This window comes from Sprattus sprattus, assembly GCF_963457725.1.
Source record: "Sprattus sprattus genome assembly, chromosome: 19".
NCBI classification, from domain to species: Eukaryota; Metazoa; Chordata; class Actinopteri; order Clupeiformes; family Clupeidae; genus Sprattus; species Sprattus sprattus.
In genome coordinates, this window is record NC_137917.1 from 26,344,859 (window position 1) to 26,359,858 (window position 15,000).

The window sequence follows — 15,000 nt, forward strand, 5'->3', positions numbered from 1 at the left end:
ATCTGCCTTCGTGGTAATGACTTATGAATGAGACCCAGTCCGGTGTACAGTGGAATTCTGTTACCCAATTTATAAACCTTGTTCTGGTCCATTAGTCTTTTCCCTTCGCCAGTCTCATTTACGTCGACCGCAGTGTGTGTGTGTGTGTGTGTGTGTGTGTGTGTGTGTGTGTGTGTGTGTGTGTGTGTGCTGTCTGTCACCAGAGCAGTGGACAGGGAGGGTAAGGGCGTACTGCTTTCCTGTGCTGAGAGGGACACTTACGTTGGCAGTGTGGTAGTATGAGTGATCGAGCCTAATGCATGCTGACTAAGTTGGAAAAAAAAACACGTATCTTCCAAGAGCTTCAATGTGCTCTGCTGTGCATTCTGTTAAAATATGAGGTCTGTTGAACCCTTAAAAAGAATCAGAATCAGCTTTTATTGGCCAAGTTAGTTTGAACAAACAAGGAATTTGTCTCGGTGCAGTAGCTCTCACTGTGCTTACACATATTACACAAAATAAACACAACACAAAACAATACAACAGTCCAAACAACACAACAGTGCAATGGTCAACAGTCCAAGAAGTCTAAAAAAAAAAGCATGACTTGACATTACTATAAATCCATGTTAGTAATTTCCTAAACTGCTTGTTGTTGTAGCCTACAAAAGACATGTAACTAGCACCGAAAGGGTTAGTGGCGGTTGAAAGGATTTCTTTGACGCCACTCCGGGGAGGAAAAAAAAGTTTTGCAGTTGTTGATGTCTTTCAGTTCCTGGTTGTATGCACGCGGTGTGGTGGAACGTCGCGGTGCGTTCTTACCAACACAACTTTTGACAACTACCACACAACTTCGCGATGTCAGAATACTGTAATTAACCAGCTTAATAGGACATTCAGTGCGAATTTACGACGGCTGAACAGTAGTTCTGCACCAGATTGCAACATGGACTACATTATGTCGCTGACGGGCAGCAGCGCCCGGGCTGTCAGAGACGCAGTAACGAGTAGAATCTGGCCTGTGCCAACGCGAGAAGTTCACTTCACAGACCAATCCGATTCCGCGTCCACGGGGGACAACGCTGGTGCAATGCTAACAGCAGGTTTGACAGTTATGCCACGTTAATTACATTATATGTGCGAGTCTAACGTGTCATTGAAATGTGTCTATCTGGCTCGAATTGGGCAACATTTACCTCGCACATGTTACGTTTTAGCGGCGTAGTTTAAAAACGCGTAGTTTAAAAACGGCATCAGGTGACTTAATTACTTCTGCAAGCGCAAACAGAAGTCATCCAGTGCGCTGTGTTGTGTCAAGCTTCTCTGTGCTCAGTCAGGGGTTTACCTTACCCTTCTCCTCCAACGACGGTGTGGTGAGGCAGAGCCATCAGGGGAGCTCTTGGTCTTGTTTACACTCGGAATACTTCCACCTTTCACCCTTTATTCATAACAGTTAACGTTACAGGTTGCTTTGCTGTTTCACAGAGTAGCCTAAAGGCGTCCTATTTCTGACCATTCCTGAGTTTCTACCTTACCTTGCTGTTAAACGGTTGCATACAGGGTCATGCTGTATTGTGTCATTTAACGTCTCAGGAGTTGTACTGAGACAGTTTTCCGTTTTTAAAGACACATTTAAAAACAACAAATTAATATTATAGTATAGCCACCTTGCTCTGTGTGTTTTCCCTGCTTTGCATACTTGACTGAATTAATCAGTGGCACTCTTGATTAGCTGATCGCACGTGATTTAAGAGCATTTTATTTTAATTCCACCAGTTTCAATCAGGAGTAGGCCTAGGCGATTTTGGAAGTGATACAAAAATATTCAAGGCAAGAGGGTTGCGAGAACCTCTCGCCACAGTAGTGTTATTCTGTGATCTAAATTAACACACTGTGAAAGATCTTTGGAGCCAATAGAGGGCTCAAAAATAAAAAGCCAATCTATTAGAAAAATTGTGTTGCAGTCATTTAATTTACTGCCAAACCATCGCTCACGATCATAACGCATCAAATCTGCAGTGTGAAATTAGACGTCCCCCCCCCCCCCCCTCTGCAGTCATTCTGTTCTACTGCCAGCTAAGAGGCAGGTTAATTGCAAGGCCTATTAGGGCACACACTAATGAGTATAGGCACACATTAATTAGTATTTGGCTGTGCAGGCCACAGGGAGAGTAAGTGCCTGTATTAACAGAGCGTGAGGCAGCCTTTAGAGCAGCAATCCACCCACTCCTTTCACCAGCATATACTGTAAATGTCTCCACACCAGGGACGTGCACAGGAGTGGGCTAAGGTTGCTGGGGCAACTGCCCGTTTGCCCTCCTCAACTGAAATTGCCCCTCCGAAGGAAATATATATATATTTGCGATCAGGGGAAGGGGGCGTGGCAGCAACGGTTAGCTAGCACTCATTAGCATTCTGATTCCCGAGTGGGCTTGAGGAGTAGCTGAAGCAGCAGTCCTTTGCATCAGAGGGGTAAGCGAGGTGTGTGTGTGTGTGTGTGTGTGTGTGTGTGTGTGTCCGTGTGTAGGTGGCCACTTTTCCCCTCGACTGAGCGCCGGGTATCACTGCAGAGGCGCTGTGATTATTCTGATGATGTGGAACATTAGGCAGTATTCAGCCCAGGCACAAAGGGAACAGGCAATCCCGTGTGTGTGTGTGTGTGTGTGTGTGTGTGTGTGTGTGTGTGTGTGTAGGTGGGAACAGGCAATCTCAGGTAATGCGTGACAAATGGTCTTTCTTACATTGATTCAATCTCGTCGCCTTGTTAAAGCAGAGTAAATATCCATAAGCAGAACTTTCCCAGTTTGTCAACTTCTCCGGTTTAGAAGTTATTCTCACCTTACTTCAGCTCCAAAAAAATAAAATAAGGACAAGTTCAACCTCTCAGTAGAGCATCACAAAAGGAGATGCTAGCACCACCCCCCAAACCCCCCCTCCCCCAATACACACACACACACACACACACCCTTTAAAATCCTCAGCTGTCCGGCACGTGGTGTTTAAGTGTAGGAGTGATCCATCCAGCCTACCCCTCAGGGTTGTCCATGAGTCAGGAGGTTGAAATGCTACGCTGGGTGGAAAACGCCAGGCCTCAGCGTTTAGTTAGCGGCCTGACGGCTGGCCTCACCCTGCCTATACCCTGCCCCAGCCCTGGCCACCATTGATCCCAGCGTGGAGTTGCAGAAGCAGCGTTATTTGTATATCTGTGTGTGTGTGTGTGTGGGTGTGTGTGTGTGTGTGTGTGTGTGTGTGCGTGGAGTTGCAGCAGCAGCGTTATTTGTTTAAGCTCCCCGTGTGGGATTGATGGCCAGGATGATAGTGGACCAGGTCATGGTGCGGGTTCGGGTGATGGGGGGGGGGGTGGCGGTCATTGATGAACAGTAGGTCAGCGATTACCCCCCGCCCCCCCGCCAGGATTCAATATGTGGGAGTTGGACCGAGAAGCCTGAGCAAACGTTTCCGTCGGGATAATTGGATGGCATGTTTACTGAGTGTGGTCCAATGCCCTGGTTGCTTGTTTTTTCCCGTCCCCCCGTCCCACACACACACACACACACACACACACACACACACACACACACACACACACACCCCACCTCCTTCATACTGCTGCGCTGCATACTCTTCCTCAGCCTTATGTATTGAAGGAAGGGCTTGAATTTTTGCAGTAAATCTGTCAGAGGCATCCCCCCACGCTCCTTGATGAAGAATCCCCTTGGTGGTGGTGCGAAGCGGAAGTTCCATCCAGGCTGTCACGTCTTGTCCCAGCCAGGCTGCCATACATCTTCCTCTCGCCCAGCTCAGCAGAAAAGCTCTCCCAGGCAGCCATGTCTAGAATTCAGAATGCTGTCAAACTGGGAGAGCCAATCACTGCCTCCGGTTCCTTCTGTCAGTTCCAAATGGCATTGTGACACTCATCAGTGACTCGGGGGGGGGGGGGGGGGGGGGCTCTGCAAGCCTGGGGTAGCCCGAATTCTGGCTAGTCAATGTTCCTCGGTCTGTGCCGCAAGTGTGAGGAATCGGACAACTGGATCCGAATTTTTAAGCGGAGAACCTGTTTCCCCCCCTGGGGCTCGTGTTAAAGGTCCTGCTCTTGGTACTGGTCTCTGCTTCTGTGGGCTTTGAGGTGCTAACACACAGCCTTCCCTTCACGCGAAGAAGCAAGGGCGTTTAGAATTCAGTCATGACCTGTTATTAATCCTTCTGTCGACCATTCACTTTTTTTATGATGAAGTTCTCAGAGATGCACGAATAGGAGAATCGTAACCAGACCTTCCCCTTTTGTAATTCATTAACAGATCAAAGTCTGTCCTTTTATTATCTGCTAAAGAAAGAGACCTTGTTGAAAATGTTGATAAACTTTATACAGCCTTAACATCCATAAGAGATGCAGTGTACAACAGTGCTCATATTAGTGCGCAGCTCAGTGGGCTGTTTGATTTGCAGACAGTTGCTGGCGCTCACAGAGCAATAACGCGGCGGCCGATGGAAGGATGATGGTGTGATTAGTCACCCTGGAGTGAGCGCTAATGAGAGGCTGCGGGTTGGGTTGACACACACGGCGAGCCTGTGACAGGATCAGGGTTTGATTCATTGACCTGGGGTGCATATTAATGAATTGGATGCCTTCTGCGCCACAGAGTCCCCCAGATTTATCCTCTACACCATTCTGCTGCTGCCGCCTCCGCCTCCCCCACCACCCCCACCCCTGACACAGCACTCACTGAGTTATTATTTTTTTTTGTACTTGTTTTTACCTAAGCTGAGTATTCATACTGTAAATCTGTATAGTTATGCTGTTTATATTTGTATTGTTTTTGTTTTTTACTTTTCAATTGCACTGAAGTCTGAGAGCTGCCACCTCAGTTTCGTTGCACTTGTGCAATGACAAATAAATATATTCTATTCTATTCTATTCTATTCTATTCTATTCTATTCTATTCTAGTCTATTCTATTCTACTGAGCTGAGCTCATGCAAACCCGTGCTGGTTTGGGTCTCTGCTCTGGAAGATTCAGAGAACTTGTGCATCAGGGCTTTTGTGCAGAGATTGTCATGACAACAAGTGATGGAGCTGCCTGTCCCATGACTTGTTTGAGTCCTGTCAGAGAGGGGAAGACGAGGTCTGCCTTCACAGCGAGGACACCACACAACTGTTGAGGAGTTTGGGGGTGTTGTTCCTCTGACTTCTGCTGTTCTGTGACTGCAGCTGTGGCTCCCTGGAACAACTCAAGGCCACCACTGTGCTGTGGTTGAATAGCTTGGCCTTTTCTTTCTTTCTCACTCAACACAAGAGTAGAAATATCACAGAGAAGAGACGTTTTTAATCTAGTATTCCTAGATTGATTTAATCACAACAATCATTTTCATTTCACTAAAGCGGTATTTTGTTTTCACTTTAAGCTATTTACTGTGTGTGCTGTATTTTTGAGTTGGAAAAATATCCTCTAACACACTAATGCGGAGAAAAATGTTCCCGTGGCAGCATTAGGCATGCAGTCGGAGATTGTTTTCCAGACATTTGCATCGGGCATTAACCACGCTACAGCGGGCTCGCTGCATGTTGCTATATCCAGCATAGTGAGCCATCACACAAGCAAACACACACACACACACACACACACACACACAAGCATACACACACACACACACACACACACACACACACACACACAATCATATATACACACACACACACAAACACACACACACACACACACACACACACACACACAAGCATACACACTGCATAGTGAGCCATCTTAAAAGCCCTCTGTGTGGTGGATGTGCTGGGTGATTTGTTCCCACCAAGGGGATCGTGTGATTGATTTACCCGTGCAGCATTTTTTTTGTTTTCGTGTTTTGCCCCTCACCCCCCCCCCCCCCCCCCCCCCCTATTTGTTGTTGTTGTCTTGCTCCGCTCTTGGTTTCTCAGAACCCAGGCTGGTGTAGCCTACGTAATCAGACCTGACCTCATCAGTGAGAGAACGCAGAGGAGCTCAAAGGGAGCTTTGACTCACATCTCCCATCTCTCTGTAGCTGCTTCCTCCTTTAGAATCAGAATCAGAAACAGATTTATTGTCAAGTAGGTGTACGCCTACCTGAAATTTGCTCTGGTGTATGGGTGCATACAGTAAACATAAAAACATACAAAAAACATACATACACAATCCGTGTATCATTCGTTCATTTGTTTTTCCGATTTAGACTAGAATTGAAAAAATGAAAACAACGTTTGATTTCTCGTTTTTCCCTTTTCAAAACCAAAACCAGAAATCGGATTACGGTTCGTTTTCTCGTTTTTTCCATTCTGCACCCCCAAACGGAAAATGGAAAATGAAACATTCGAATAACAAATCCACGCTGCTTTTTTTGTGGGATCCCCGCGCCCCGGTGAATCGGTCGTCCGACCTGGGTGGGCCTAGAAGCTCGTAGAGAGTCAGTTGATGGTGCATCTTTCTCGGACACATATTTTTGACATCCCGGTGCCTGTGGAGGTTGAAAACAAGGGCCTAGAAGCTCGTAGAGAGTCCGTTGATGGTGCACTGTCCTCGGACACATTATGTTCACATCCTGGTGCCTCTGGATGATGATAACAAGGGTCACACACCTCGTAGCGAGTCCGCTAAAGGTGCACTGTCCTCGGACACATTATGTTCACATCCTGGTGCCTGTGGAGGATGGAACCAGGGGTGTAGCTGCTCAGGGCCAGTCCGCTGATGGTGTACTATTCTCGGAAACCTGTTGCTCTCATCCTGGTGCCTGTGGAGGATGGAACCAGGGGTGTAGCTGCTCAGGGCCAGTCCGCTGATGGTGTACTATTCTCGGACACCTGTTCCCAGGGTTAACCAGTTTGGACTTAGAAATATTTTGAAATATGACAACCAATACGGCCAGGATTTGTTATTCGAATGTTTCATTTTCCATTTTCCGTTTGGGGGTGCAGAATGGAAAAAACGAGAAAACGAACCGTAATCCGATTTCTGGTTTTGGTTTTAAAAAGGGAAAAACGAGAAATCAAACGTTGTTTTCATTTTTTCAATTCTCGTCTAAATCGGAAAAACAAATGAACAAATGATACACGGATTATACACACACAGTAAGTACTACACATAACATAAAACATAGAACATAGAAACACACTAAGTACTACACATAACATAAGTACTACAGGGTGGAGGAATGGTTTTGGAGGGCAGGAGGAGTTTGTAGTGTAGTGTAGTGTGTGTTTGTGTGCAAGTAAGTGTGTGTGTGTGTGTGTGTGTGTGTGTGTGTGTGTGTGTGTGTGTGTGTGTGTGTTTGTAGTGGCACTGTTGACAGGAGTGCTCTGCATTCTCATAGCCGCGACGTAGCCTACCAATCTGTAGATTAGAGCCCAGCGGTCTGGAACCAGATCCAGAAGCAGTGGTTAGAGGGGATCTCTGAACGCCAGCAGCAGAGAGGAGAGGGGATCTCTGAACGCCAGCAGCAGAGAGGAGAGGAGAGGGGATCTCTGAACACCACCAGCAGAGAGGAAAGGAGAGGGGATCTCTGAACACCAGCAGCAGAGGGGAGAGGAGAGGGGATCTCTGAACACCAGCAGCAGAGAGGAGAGGGGATCTCTGAACACCAGCAGCAGAGAGGAGAGGAGAGGGGATCTCTGAACACCAGCAGCAGAGAGGAGAGGAGAGGGGATCTCTGAACACCAGCAGCAGAGAGGAGAGGAGAGGAGAGGGGATCTCTGAACACCAGCAGCAGAGAGGAGAGGAGAGGGGATCTCTGAACACCAGCAGCAGAGAGGAGAGGGGGTCTCTGAACACCAGCAGCAGAGGGGAGAGGAGAGGGGATCTATGAACACCAGCAGCAGAGAGGAGAGGAGAGGGGATCTCTGAACACCAGCAGCAGAGAGGAGAGGAGAGGGGATCTCTGAACACCAGCAGCAGAGAGGAGAGGAGAGGGGATCTCTGAACACCAGCAGCAGAGAGGAGAGGAGAGGGGGTCTCTGAACACCAGCAGCAGAGAGGAGAGGAGAGGAGAGGGGATCTCTGAACACCAGCAGCAGAGAGGAGAGGAGAGGAGAGGAGAGGAGAGGAGAGGGGGTCTCTGAAGTGAACACCAGCAGCAGAGAGGAGAGGAGAGGGGGTCTCTGAACACCAGCAGCAGAGAGGAGAGGAGAGGGGATCGCTGAACACCAGCAGCAGAGAGGAGAGGTAGATAGATTGAACCCAGGGATGAGGAATGGATCGCTCATTCGAGTAGCTTTCAGACGGGCGTTTCTTTTCTGTTACTTTGAGATCATCTGAGTCATTCAGGAAGCGGTGTGTTTTTTTCGGGTGGATAGTTTGGTAGATGTTTGAACTATAAAAGAAGACAAGACGTCTTGCTCTCTCGTCATCCTCTCCCTCTGCCTCCCTCTTTCCTGTCTTCCTGTCTCACTGTGTTTCCTTGATGTGGGTGTATCTGCAGTGTGTGTGTGTGTGTGTGTGTGTGTGTGTGTGTGTGTGTGTGTGTGTGTGTGTGGGGGGGGGGGGGGGGGGGGTGTATCTGCAGTGTGTGTGTGTGTGTGTCCGAATGTGTGTGTGTGTGTGTCTGTGTGTGCGTGTGTGTGTGTGTTTGTCCAAATGTGTGTGTGTGTGTGTGTCTGTGTGTCTGTGTGTGTGTGTGTGTGTCCATGGCACCTGCTCATTATGACAATTTACTCACCCCATGACCATTTTCTGCCAAGGATGGAGGGAGGGCAGGCGTGTGGGAGGAAGGGGGGATGGAGGAGGAGGAAGAAGGAGATGGAGGAGGAGGTGGTGGGGGATGGAGTGTGCAGGGGCTAAATATAATGTCAGGGGGGTTGTTCCAGCTGGCAGAGAGACAGGTCACCTGGGAGTAATCGCCTGGCTCTGTGCTCTGTGCTCTGAGCTCTCTGTCAGTTGGGAGTTTGTCACATATGTATGTATAAAACAAATGCTGTTTATTCGTCCATGTCAAACCATACTTCTTACAAATAGAGAAATGCAGTGGTCGTATTATTCTCTTTAAAACAATCTGTCATAGATTTATATGTTCTTATTATTCAGTAGTGTGATTTATTACTCACATAGAGGGTGAGTGTGACATGATATGTTTTTGACTGAAGTTCATGAATCTTCGAACAAAAGAGAACCCCTCAAACATCTGTAGACATTTTTCTGACTTACTAGTTACGCTGAATCTAAATTGTGTAGCACATAAAGATATTCAGAGACCTTAGGACTTGTGACTGTGGTCACATTGTGTCCAGTCGAGATGGCTCACAGTCTTGTGACCTGGTGTCTCACGAAATGTCAGAAATGACCGCGAACAAGAGCCTTCACCTTGTGTGTGTGTGTGTGTGTGTGTGTGTGTGTGTGGGTGTGTGTGTGTGTGTGTGTGTGTGTGTGTGTGTGTGTGTGTGTGTGTGTGTGTGTGTGTGTGTGTGTGTGTACCCAGCGTATCTGCTGGCCTCCAAAGCATTTCCAAAGCGTGACTTAGACTTCATAAAATCTTATAATGAGGTCTCCAACTTTGCTACTCAATCCTGCTCAGGAATGGCTCAATTGCGTCTCTTCATAGGACACGAGCCACTGGAATCTGCTGAAGAGGCAACTCTATGAGCAGATAGCCAGGACCAGGGAATTCAATAGAGAGACCAGTAGAGAGATAGTTGTGTAGTTACGACATACAAGAATCTCGCACGATGCAGGGAGCGATATAGAGAGTGGCACTTGCTAGTTTTCCAACATTGATATTTCACCCTGGTGAGGAATTTGAATAGTGGAGGAATGGTGTTGACCTGCTGGGCAGAATGAGCTGGAGTGGGGGGGGGGGGGGGGGGGGATGGGAGGGGAGGGGAGGGGGGGAGGGATGGGAGGGGGGGGAGGGAGCGAGGGAGGGGAGGGGGGGATCCTGTGAGATGTGCCAGCCTTCTTTGACCCAGGGTCTCAAACCCGGCGTGTCAGGGGCACCCGGCATGGCTGAGCAAGATACAAAACGTAGCCTCTGCAAACGTAGCTTCTGCATACAGATATTCTCAAATGTTAGACATTGGGGACGGCCCTCTCAGTGCCACAAGGTCTGATTAAATCAGTTTGGCCTCCGTGGATTCCGAGATCTCATTCATTCATTCGTTCGCTGAGGAATGGCAGACTTGAGAAAGCAGCAAGAATATGCTATTCTCTCAGCGTTGTACCGACTTCACCACTCTGACCATTGTGTGGAATCTTGGGTCTACTCAGTCATAGGCAGGTGACACTGATGTGTCGCGAGGGCCATCTACTGTATCGCCATAGCGACTGCCTGAAAGGGACATCTAGGGGTGACCCACCGAGGGGGGGGGGGGGGGGGCACAGTCTCCGTGCCACCCCTGCGATCTCTTCTGTAAACGCCCCTCCCAGTGGCCTCGGCTTGAAAACACATCGTGCAGCCCGTGAGAGGAGCCTTTGTTTGCTCCGAGCACACACACACACACACACACACACACACACACACACACGCAGGCTAGAGCACAGGGCTGCTGTTTAGTCATTAGGTCATAGGACCTGTGTGCAACACTGAACAGTGCTGCTGTTGTTATTCTTTCTGGGAAGAGGTTTTTTTTGTAACACTTTTGATACAGTAAATAGGCCAGTGGTACTATGAGTGCAAACCAAAGACTTATCAAAGGCACATTTATTTATTTATTTTTGTTGTAACACTTTTGATAAAGTAAGTAGGCCAGTGGTACTATGATGAAAGCTAACCAAAGACTTATCAAAGGCACATTTATTTGTGTAGCACAATCAAAACCTAGGGGCCAATCCAAGAGATTCACATCAGGAGCAAAACAACTGCAGTCATATTAAGGGATAGAGGGAGAAAATAGTAGAATAGAATATAGACAGGGGGGAACAAAAAGTGAAAGCAATTATTACTGCGAAACGTATTACTGCGAAACACTCTTTTGTTGACTTTTCTCTGCCATACAGAACATTTAACCTTCATCTCAGGGTTTATAAAAGTCAAGACAAGTAAATGAAAGTGAGTCCAGGGGCATACGAGAGTGAGAGGAAATGAAGCCAAAGATTAAATAGATAGAAATTTAGCTAAGATAGTAAACAATTGAAGAACTAAAAACTAAAGAGATAGTGATATAGCTAGCAGAAACAGATGAAACAAAAGCATTAAAGCATGAAGCATTTTTAGAGTTTTTTTTTGTGTGAGATGTTTGGCTTGCAGAGCAGGTTTTACTAGCAGCCCTGTATCCATAGACCCGAGCGATCGACAGGGGTTATCATTTGTAAGCAGCTCAGAGATAGAGACTTAGGGCCTAAGCCATTTAGTGCTTTGTATGTGATAAGAAGCACTTCGAGATCAATTCTGTATTGGACAGGACGCCATGTAGAGATTTCACAACGAGGTTTATGTGTTGCATTTTCATAGTTCTGGTTAAAACTCTTGCAGCCTTGAGTTGTAGCCTAGGTCACATGTGTCAAACTTAAGGCCTGCCAGCTCCATGTTGCAAAAAGTTCCATTGATTCGAATGAGCAACGGTGACATTTTATTTGGTTTGCCTTATTTTCTCTCAGGATTAATAAAGTATCCATCTATTTATCTATCAGAGCTTGTCTGCCGCGGTTGCTGGTATGCCGAACGCACCACAAATACTGCCAAGTCCCACAATGCACTGTCCCCGCGTTGGTAGCATACGTCAATTTAGGGAGCGCTTGCCCCACTGTCCGGCCCTCGATTTGCACCAATTTGTTTTGATTTCTGCCTTCTGTGTATTTGAGTTTGACACCCCTGGCCTAGGTGGTCATTTTAGGAAATCCGGTTAGGAGACCCTAATAGTAGTCTGGTCTACTGGAGATGGGAGCATTAAATAGGTAGTAGGCCTTTGATTCTGCCTATATCATTGGGATTATAAAAAGCTGCTTTGTTGATTGATCTAATGTGGCTTATGAAAGCAAGATCTGAATCTAGTGTGTGAGTTTGTCAGGGTTTGTTGTTGAAAAGAGTTCCAGTATCCTTGGCCTACATTTGCGGCGTGAGAGAGTTTGGCATGACCATGTGAAGACCGTAGCCACAACTAGGATCTCTTTTGAATCTCACTTGAGAAACAAGACCTCTGGTGTCATTTGGTTTCTAAGTCAGATTTGTGTTGTTTGATTTTATCAGCCAGTGGTCAGCTTGTGATTCCAGGGCTTCAAATCATGCTGCATCGTCACAGATTTGCAGTGATTTGTCCAATTGTTGTGCTAGTTTAAAACAGTCCATGTCAGAAGAGGTCACAATAACCCAGACCCATTATTAGACTGAAACTAGAGGCCAACCCAATGTCTTGGGTTTCAGACTTCCTGGCCCCTCTTTTTTTAGTTTCTTTGCCAAACAGAACATTTAACCTTCATCTCAGGGTATTCATCCATCCTCTGTTTAGCCTTCATCTCAACCTTCATATTCATCCCTAGTTTTGTTTTCCCCCTTTTGTCTCCTTTCAGCTAAATCCTTTAGCCCTCATCTTGAACTCCATCATAATTAGTCCTTCCAGTCATCTGTTAAGTGTTCAGTAATGCATGCGTTTAATGCTTGCTCTACTGTTTCATTTCAATAACACTGAACACTATACTTAACAGCTTCCTGTAGAACCTCTTTCAAATGCTGCGTCACCATTAAGTGTGCGCTGAAAAGAATTACTCATGACTTGTAGTTTTTTACATTTTTCATGTGGAAATGAAGGCAACTCGGGGTCAAGACCGTGGGTATCTGGTAAAACCATTAGTGTCCATTAAAGGCATTATAGCTTTAGGGGGGAAATAAGGAATTTTAAGAGCATCAGACAGCATTCACCTCAGAAAAATGTGGTTATTGATGGATGGCGTGGTAAGTGACAGTAGGTGGACTCAACAAGAGCATTGTTCCATGCATGTTTCTTTACTTAATGTTTTCAAAGTGATTTCTGACTTTGGAGTGTCTGAATTTGTCAAATGATCGCCTGAATATCAAGACAAAATCTACCTTATGTTAACTCGTTCAACAATTATTGGAAAGTCTTTGTTTTTTTCTGTTTTTTTATATAATGAAATTCTCCTTGTGGGCACAGTGAAGGCCAGAACAGATCCACAGAAGCGATACAAAGGAATGTACACACACACAAACACACACGACACGCGCGCACACACACACACACACACACACACACACACCCGCACACATACAAAGGAATGTACAAACAGAAGATCTTGAAGCACTAATCAAGCTTGTTTAAGTCAGGCAGCTGTCTTGTCGCCTCCATGTGAAGCACTCCTGTTTGAAGCCACACACTAAAGGAAGGCAAGGCCACAGCTGCCTCCCACGCACACACACACACACACACACACACACACACACACACACACACTTGCACACACACACACACGCACACTTACACACGCACACTCACACACACACACACAAACACACACGCGCACGCACACACACGCACGCATACACACACACACACACACACACACCCGCACACACACACCCACACACACACACAAACACACACACACACACACTCACACTTGCACACACACACGCACATGCACGCACGCGCACACACACACACACACACACACGCACGCACACACACACACCCGCACACACACACACGCACACACACGACACACATGACACGCACACACACGCACACGCACACGCACACGCACGACACACACACACACACACATGACACGCACACACACACACACACACACACACACACACACACACACACACGCGCACACTTGGTCACATGAAAACACAACACACCAGTCTACAGGAGGAGATAGCTGTGAGGAATCATCTGGCCGGCCCTGTTTCTCCTAAGCCATCCCGAGTCCCAGAAATAGCGGCCGGCTTGTGACTCATGCTCACAACAGCTGAGGCACGACGGCCAGCAGCAGCAGCAGCAGCAACACAAGCCAGGGAACCTGCCTGCCTCATGGTGTGTGTGTGTGTGTGTGTGTGTGTGTGTGTGTGTGTGTGTGTGTGTGTGTGTGTGTGTGTGTGTGTGTGTGTGTAGGATTCAGCAACACAAGCCAGGGAACCTGCCTGCCTCATGGTGTGTATGTGTGTGTGTGTGTGTGTGTGTGTGTGTCTGTGTGTTAGATATGTGGAGGATTCAGCATCACAAGCCAGGGAACCTGCAATCCTCATGGTGTGTGTGTGTGTGTCTGCCTGCCTCATGGTGTGTGTGTGTGTGTGTGTGTGGAGGATTCAGCAACACAAGCCAGGGAACCTGCCTGCCTCATGGTGTGTGTGTGTGTGTGTGTGTGTGTGTGTGTGTGTGTGTGGAGGATTTAGCATCACAAGCCAGGGAACCTGCCTGCCTCATGGTGTGTGTGTGTGTGTGTGTGTGTGTGTGTCTGTGTGTGTGTGTCTGTGTGTGTGTGTGTGTGTCTGTGTGTTAGATATGTGGAGGATTCAGCATCACAAGCCAGGGAACCTGCAATCCTCATGGTGTGTGTGTCTGCCTGCCTCATGGTGTGTGTGTGTGTGTGTGTGTGTGTGTGTGTGTGTGTGTGTGTGGAGGATTTAGCATCACAAGCCAGGGAACCTGCCTGCCTCATGGTGTGTGTGTGTGTGTGTGTGTGTGTGTGTGTGTGTGTGTTAGTGTGTGTTTGTGTGTGTGTGTGTGTGTGTCTGTGTGTTAGATATGTAGAGGATTCAGCAACACAAGCTAGGGAACCTGCTAGCCTCATGGTGATTGATTGATTGATTGATTGATTTCTTTATTTGATGAAGAGGGACAGTGTGCATTAATAAACATTTACATGTAAATGCACCCAATTGTAGCCAAAAGGCTAGTTTCCATTGGCAGAGTGAAACTGGCTAAAGATAGGGAATAATTACAGCATAAGTGTGTTAGATATGTAGAGGATTTGTCTTCACTCACCTTGCAGCACTCACGCCCCTGATGCTAATGTGAACACAAACTCACACACTCTCACACTCAGCCTCACACTCACACACTCACACACTCACACTCAGCCTCACACTCACACTCACACACTCACAC

General features: G+C 47.2%; 1 protein-coding gene across 1 annotated transcript in view; it reads left to right on the forward strand.

The window, feature by feature from the left end:
* Positions 1-779: 779 nt before the first annotated feature.
* The window catches only part of oxr1a (oxidation resistance 1a), a 69,062-nt gene continuing 54,841 nt past the window's right edge, over positions 780-15,000 (forward strand). Inside the window, 1 exon segment of the mRNA XM_080857558.1 lies at positions 780-1,082. Coding sequence (XP_080713684.1) covers positions 926-1,082 — 157 coding nt within the window. The 5' untranslated portion in view covers positions 780-925.